Here is an 8,464-nt window from a genome sequence, read left to right as displayed (position 1 = left end):
CAAACAACAATAAACAAGTAAAAAATGTTACAAAATTTTATTTCAATGAGAATTTTTTCTATAATTTTAATTTATTTCAAGCACATAACTTAAACATCAAAACACATGCTTACAATAATAAACAATACAACAATTATAACAAAATATCCGATAATTTTCTTCGCTAAGTAAGAAACAAAATTTCATCTTGATATGATGGATTTCTCAGTATATTTGAGCACATAAAAGCAAAACTTATGCATCTATTTACATATGAAAAAATATGAGGAGAAACATAAATAACATTATGTACAAATCACTCGGTACAACACACAATGCATTAATAAATTACTGAAAGATGAAGCTCCTATGCAAAATGGACTCTTTGCTCAGTGATGGTACGGTAATCAAATGGCCGAATTTTATTGACACTATGATTAATAAAATAAAATGATATTTAATGTATGTTTACAGCATGGAGACTTGCCAGTTGATATTTTCCTTTTCATCTTTTGTACTTCAACATGGATTATGATTTCCATAAAAACTGGTTTTGTTATAAATATGAAATGATTATATGAATAATTGACAGTTTTGATTTTAATGTCATCGCTTAGTAGAAATATTTGTAATACAAAAGAAATCTACATGAAAGTTAGTTGAAATGGTTTTTGCATTAAATGTGTATTTAAATATTTTAATCAGACAAGCTGGATAAAATATGCAATCTCCAATAGACATCACTTAGTTTGTAGTATAAACTATTTTCATGTAATATATTATTATTCCCATTTATAATCTATTTATAAAACATTAAAAAAAAAAAACTCTATAACTTTCAATTTTGATGAACCTTTTTACTTTACCTTTAATATAATACATTGTAGTTGAACTTAAATAAACCGAATTATATGTATATAATATATATATATATATATATATATATATATATATATATATATATATATATATATATATATATATATATAATCTTGCAGACAAATGATAAAATCTTTGAACTACCATTGTTGAAAGTGAGAAGTTTCCACCCAGTATAAAAATTGCACCTTTTTTGTACACTTGATTTAAGTAAAACAGCATTTTAATTTTATTTCTCTTGCATAAGGATAAATAAATCAATTGTGTTAAAAAAAATAAATAGGAACTCTTGGTACAATTTAAATATTTCAAAGGAAATCAAGCATAATAAAGCTATGTCTAATTGAAATAAAAGTGGTAGAATATTTCACGGAAACATTTAAAAAGAGTCGGTAGAAATAATTCCACTTCATTACAAATAACGCTGAAAATATCTCTCAAGTCAGCTGCTTTTTAGAAAACACCAATATGCCTTAACACTTGTCTGGTATAGAATAATTTCAAATGGCATCATAAATTGCTAGTTTCCAGTTTTTAAAAATAATTTCAACGAATGATAAATTTTGAAACAGGTTTCTAAAAATAATGATATACAAACACAAAAGATTAATTTTTCTTGTTTGAAACTAATACTAGTAAAAAGCAAGTAACATTACTTTGTTTATCAAAACTATTTCATAGATAAAATAGTTTCATATCATTAAAGCCAACATATAGGACACATTTGTTCGTTATTACAGTTTCATACATGGCAATTTGAAATTCAAGCATCTCTATGTACAAGTAGGATAATTTTCAACAGAACAAAAAACAAAGACTTTTTTTCTGTACATATGTACAACAGATTCAAAGTTCGCTGCTTTGTTCTTTCTTCATAGGTAATAAAGTTAACAATCACAGATGAGTTAGCAGTTAACATCAATGTCATGATGAAAACATTTAGAAGAACCTCAAAGGGTGTTCTGAAATAATTTTTGACACATGTAATAAACTTAACTAGTAGCTCTGATTACAAAACAATGCCCCACTCACATACCAACATAAACTGAGAATGAGCATTTTTACACCTGCTACCTACAGGGTCAATAGTACAACAATGATTATTACAAAGACAAAAATTAACAATAGTTTTTAATGTTGGCAAATACTCTACATCAAAAACAAATACAGGGTGCTCATAATTCTCTTTGGGGTTTGGAGGATATATTGTAAAAAACTAAGACAAATACAACAAAAATAGAACATGTCTAAGAATACAGATATAGTTCAAGTTTTATTTACATATCACACATGTGTTCTATGTGTGAACCTTTATTTACACGGCATAAGCCAATGCGATAGTCCAGCGTCTGCCACAATCTACTCAACATGGCACTGTCAATGTTTTTGGCAGAACATGTTGCTTTTATTGTAGCAGGAACTGCACTATGACACTGTTTTATATTGTGTGACCAAGAGTTTACACAAAGAATTCCCATAAAATATGCAAATCAAACCTTAACACTATTATCATATTCTTTTAAATAATTTTTCTTATTCTACAAATCCAAATTATTTCACTTCAGTGCTTCAAAACCCCAGAGGGAGTTATGAATACTCCTGTACATTCATAACATAATTATTTCATATATTGAAGCTCTCTATAAAAGGAACACACCCTTGAAGTTGTAACACAGTTCAAGCAATAACAGGATCAAGAGTAACTAAAAATTGCCATAAAACATGCTAATATAATCTGCGTTAAGTTAGTGAAAATACTTGCATGGTATGTAAGGGATGACCAGCACAGCAGCAGACATCATGGCATTTTTAAGACGTCTTGAGAGTTGCCTTTTTGTCTCTGTCAACTGCTTAATGACATACAGGACTACAATTTCGAACAGTTACTGTTTCTTGCTTTCCTAAAGATCATGGCTGTGACACATTGCAGGTTGTGTCATAGTTGTTTTTAATTATTTTTTTAAAATTAAATCTTGTGTTTTTTCCACTTGACATCACTAAGCAGTTTTGTGATTCTTATTAATTGATGATAGTATATTTTATGGCAGTTTTTGTTCCTAAGTATGCCTACTACCATTGCCGATGTCAGTTGCTCAATACATACAGGATTACAATTTCGAACAGTTACTGTTACTTGCTTCCCTAAAGATCATAGCTATGACACACCTCAGGTTGTGTCATAGTTAAAATGTCAAATAAATGCTTTAAAAAAAATGAATCCTGTACTTTTTTCACTTGACATCACTAAGAAGTTTTGTGATTCTTATTAACTGGTGATGTCATATTTTATGGCAATTTTTGTTCCTTAGTATGACTACTACCATTGCCGATGTCAGTTGTTCAACGACATACAGGACTACAGTTTTGAACAGTTACTGTTTCTTGCCTCCCTGAAGATCATGACTATGACACACCTCAGGTTGTGTCATAGTTAAAATGTCAAATTAAAACTTTTAAAAAAAATTGAATCCTGTACTCTTTTCACTTGACATCACTAAGTAGTTTTGCGATTCTCATTAATTGGTGATGTCATATTTTATGGCAATTTTTGTTCCTTAGGATGTCTACTACCATTCACTCTCAGTTTGCTGTTACTCTTAAAGGCCGTCTTGTATGCATAAACATTTTGAAACTTTTTTTTTTTCCAGCCTTCAAAAAAAAAAAAAAAAAAAAAAAAAAAAAATGGTAAAGAGACATTTAGAATTATAAACCCATTTTAAGGTACGAATAAATTGAAGTGTGGGTAAAAGTTTTAGATTTTTGAGTGAATAAAAGAATGATATCTGAAAGAAAAGTTTGTTCTGTAAAGTAAAGCATTTATAACACCTTTTCTTAAAACTTTTCTCTAAACAGTTCAGACAATAGAGTGGATAGCCTAGCTGCACCATTACTTGTGGCTCCAGAATCAATTGATTCCCTCATTGGGTAAAGTTTTTTTTATTTTTATAACTCTACACTGTTTTATACAAACACTGTCACTAAATAAAAGAATCAAATTCTGTTTTCAAATAAAGAATAGCAACCTTTGAAATAGATGCTTAAACATATTTCAGCTTTCACAACAAAATAGTGCAAATCACATCTCAATTTTTACAAAATCATAATTGTGAAAGGAAGTACATGCAGATATAAGTACTAAACATGTTTTTCAAAAATAGTCACTTTTGGCTAGTTTTTCAGATTAAGCAACAATTAACAAAAAACATGACGACAAATACCAAATAAAAATATTTTGCGCACTTTTTCTTTCATTTTCTTAAGCAAATGCTCGGCTTTCATTGCTATGTAAAACAGATTGTCAGAATATACCAACACGATTTTAAAAAGCGTTTTTTCATTAACTTCCTACATTTTTCAGTACTGTCTGAAAAAAATTGGTTCTTCAAAACTCAAAATGGCTGCATAAAATTTATCCGAAATTTTATGGAAAAATGATTATATCTCTCGATGAAACTTGCAATCAGCTCAAGCATAATGTTTCTAGTCCATAATGGAGATTCTTTGATCTTCATGACTTTTGTCAGAAATATAGTCTTCAGGTTGCTACGTTGCTACAGAAAATACAGCTTCTTGAACAACACAGTAACATTCTCAAAATAATCACAAAAAAAAATTGCAACATTTTCAGGTTATTATGGAGCACGGCAGTTTTGAGACAGTAAAATAAGTAGTGGCTCATAACAGATGAACTCAAACCTGATAACTGTGTTCATAAATCAAGAAAAAGTTTTCTGTTTTCACATGGACACAATAGAAGATCACAGCTTTCTTGAAATCAAATTCTATCTCAGTAATAGCTCTTCATATATTATTAAATTCTTTTTCTTTTTCATTCGTTTCAGCAGGCATATATCCGGGCTTTTTCCTCTTGAAAAAGCCAAGCTAATAAAAGAGGGAAGAAAATGCATAAATAAAACACATAGTTTATGATGCATGAGTTTTGAACTAAAATGCAGTTATTATTGATTTGCTGAAAATTTTACATATATAATTTAAAGAAGAAAAAAAAATTGTTTTTCCTGAATTAAAGAAAAAAGAAAAACCTTTAACTGCGGGGGCATGCACAGAAATTTTGGAGCCCGTCACAAATGACTTTTCCGGGTCCCCCTCCATACTGTTTACCCCTACATTTCAACCTTAGTTTTAAAAATATTCGGCTCCCTTCAGGCTCAGGCCTGGGCCAACAGTTGTCCCTTCTCCCTCCCCCCCTGTGCATGCCTCTGCTTAACTGCCCCTGTTTCTGAACATTTCAATGAGCAAAAAACAAAATGATGCAACATAATTACAAATTAAAGCTTTCAAAAGAGAAAATGAAGCTATTTAATAAAAAGTGGATAAGAAAAATATGTTTCATAAGGAGGACAATTTAGAAACTTAGCATGAAAAGGACTATACTAGATTCTTTATCTTTGGAGAAAAAACAACAAAAAGGGGATGAACATCAATAATATCATATCTTTAAGCAAGGAAGTAATGAAACATAAAAGTTATTTTGTTACTTTACTTCATTTTTACTAGTATTCTTTTTTTCATGTAAAGTATAGAAAGTATGCAATAAGTCTATATCAGGTAGGAAAATATCATGTAAATTTATGGTAACTCAAAAAACACAGCTTGATTACATGATTTGGATGCTATCTCAGACAAAAAAAAATGTGAACATACCTTCCACAAACAGAATATTAATAAGAACAGGAGTAAAAGCCCTCCACAAACAGCTAGTATTATTATCCACAGAGGAACTTCTTCAGGTTTTTGATAAAGAGGAAGATCAGGTAAAGCTTTTGTAATAGCCTGTAAAAGTAATTATTCCAAATATTAAAATCCTGTCTTCTACTTGAGCAAACATATTTTTACACAGTATAAGGAGAACAAGCATTTAAAGAAACACCAGCACAAAAAGTGACACAATACAAAATTTGGGGAAAACATACTAGCTATTGATTCAAAATCTGAAATTAATGCTTTTCTTTTCTTGCCACAAAACTCGTACAAAACACAAAGTTAGCTTAAATAATTGGAGCGTTTTAGAAGGAAATGTTTCCAACTTTAAGTATGCATTGTTAACTTAAATGACAAAACCTAACCAGTGAACACCATATTATATATATTTTTTGAAAGTATTGCAATATTTGAGACTGAATTATTTCAAACTATCATTGTGTAAAACATTGATTTTCTCTAATGCTGTTTTTTCTTTGAGTTGTGTCTTTTTCCTTGGCGGAGTGTGATATGATACACAGTGGAGACTCCAAAATTTGTGTACATGAAAACACAAAGCGCAAAGAAAAATTAAAAGAAGTAAATTTATTAAATTAGGTAAAATATTAAATTAATTTCCAGGTTTTTGTCAGCTTTCAGGATAAGCTTCACCCATCCCCACTTTTATTACACTTATATTTAGCAATATTGAAACGATCCTGCATTTCTGAACACTAATTTACAATACTCGAAATTTTTCAATTGCTTGATTACAGGTGCAATTGAAAAATTGCTCTAAAAACTACCATATGAGGACAGAATTGGACACAAGAGAAAAAAGAAAATTAATTTGAATTCTCAAATTTTGAATTCAAATTATGTTTTTCGCAATCACGAACTGAGACAGGACCCTACTCATTGGAGTTATTGTTTCTAGAAACAGCTCCTGTCCTTTCTAGAAACAAGCCTGCCTCTCCTCCTGGGCGGTTACGTGTGCATAGTTGTGTGTAAGTGTGTATGCACGTGATCTGTAGTGTGTGTGTATGCATGTGTCCCGTAGACCTGTGTGTATGCACGTAGGCGTGTGTGTGTGTGAGTGTGTGAGCGTGCGTGTGTGTAGGACATGGACACCTCCAACCAGGAGAAGCGGATAGCTCAGGACCGGAGCAGCCGCGCCGTGCCGCCTGCAGAGGACGGTGGTGCTGCAGAGGCTTCTGGTCCAAGCTGAAAAAGGCACGGACCTCAAAAACGGTCAAATGAGAACAATAAGCAATCGTGATTGCTCAAAAATCTGCCGCTGATACTACTTCGTATGAATTTTTAAAGTATAGGAGCTTGCCTTGTTTGCAGTTGTCTTGTCCAAATACTTTTTATTGTTATGGTATTTCAAAAAAATAAATTTTAAAAAACTAGTGTAAGCAGTTAAGGTAGCATTTAGTAAAATCAGTGTTTTGGTACTAAAACAACTACATTTCTCTATGTTGATCAAGAAAAAAAAAAGGGGGGGGGGGGGTGGACAGACGATTGGTATTATACAAAAGTTTTACGCCACTACTTTGTAATTAACCTTCAATGATGTATTAAAAGCTATGTGTTGATTACATTCCATTGTAAGAAAAAAGATGCAAAGTTTTTTTTATGCATGAAAAAGTTTTAACTTGCAAAATATGCTGTGTTTTCATCTTTAATATTCAAAATTTATTCGTGAACATCCGTTTAAAAAATACAATGGCTACTAATGGTGAAAAATTTCATTGTTCGAATAAAAGGGGGGGATGCAAGCGGGAAAGCGTAATTGCTTAGTAAAAAATTGCAACTAACCAAACACAATTTTATTCTTTAAAAAGACTTTGTACATTAACATTTTTAATAAGAACTTCTAATAAAGCTTCAAAACTGTCTAGTAGAACAACGAAACCCTCTTTTTTACTTTCTTCTATATATTATAGAAGAAAGTATTGGTTTCGTGAAAATTTCAAATTTTGACGGATTAGGTAAAAGGTGGCGTTTTGAGGTGTGTCGAGTCCATTTCGACTATTTTTGAAAAATGTCTGTCTGTTTTTATGTGTGTGACCTTTTTTTTTTTTGTGGCCACTCTAGAGCAAAAACTACCGCATGAAATCAAACGAAATTTAACACACATATGTACCTTATGTGTACTGATGCCCATTCGATTTTAGCACCAATGCCTCCAAGGGGGGTAGAGCAATGAAATGTTTCTTCATTCATGCGTGCTTGTTATTCCTTAGGATGTAACTGGCGGAATTGAAGTCCATATATTGACCTTGACGGGTGCAGAAAATGGCGGTTGAGCAATCAAACTTTTTTGTCATTTTGTTACTAATGACTGCTATCTTAAGAACAGAATCAAACAAAACTTTACCGATATTTATCCCTAAGAGAGTACAAGAGCTGATTCTATTTTGGTGTCAATAGCTCAAAAAAGTGTGGTACAATTGAATGTTCTTCCTTTTACATTGCAAGTGCTATATCTCTAGAAGTAAATAATTTAAAGTGAAATTTGGAATAAATGTATACGAACACGGAAACAGGCACTGATTTAATTTTGGGGATTGTCGCTCTAAGTTGGGTTGATTATTGCCATTTTTTGTGCAAATAAAATAGCTTAAATAATGCAACAATAAGAAAGATAAAATATAATAGGTCGTCGTTTGTACATTTCTCCTGACTTTACTTGTTGGAAAATGATCGGAAAAATCTCAATGATATAAAATTTTTATGTGTTGCTGCCCTCTGTTTGTCAAAAAATTAAATGTTTGTAACGAACTTAAGCAAGTCTTTAAAAATAATTTTTGATTTTCGTTTTTTGCTTTGCATTTACTAGGATATTTTGATAATTCAGAAATTGGGACGGTTGTGTGGTCGTCTCTGTCAAGTATTTGTG

The 8,464-nt window shown here is 31.1% G+C and overlaps 1 protein-coding gene across 1 annotated transcript in view; it reads right to left on the bottom strand.

Moving 5' to 3' along the window:
• Nucleotides 1-976: 976 nt before the first annotated feature.
• LOC129225602 (integrin alpha-PS1-like) overlaps nucleotides 977-8,464 on the bottom strand; it is a 201,837-nt gene continuing 194,349 nt past the window's right edge. The window contains exons 24-25 of the mRNA XM_054860057.1: nucleotides 5,524-5,652; nucleotides 977-4,740 (exon numbers count right to left, since the gene is read on the bottom strand). Of these exons, the coding sequence (XP_054716032.1) occupies nucleotides 4,660-4,740; nucleotides 5,524-5,652 (210 nt within the window). The 3' untranslated portion in view covers nucleotides 977-4,659. The remainder of the gene's footprint in view (nucleotides 4,741-5,523; nucleotides 5,653-8,464) is intronic.

The sequence above is a fragment of the Uloborus diversus genome, chromosome 7 (assembly GCF_026930045.1).
Source record: "Uloborus diversus isolate 005 chromosome 7, Udiv.v.3.1, whole genome shotgun sequence".
NCBI lineage: Eukaryota > Metazoa > Arthropoda > Arachnida > Araneae > Uloboridae > Uloborus > Uloborus diversus.
This window is presented reverse-complemented; position numbering and strand designations above follow the sequence as displayed.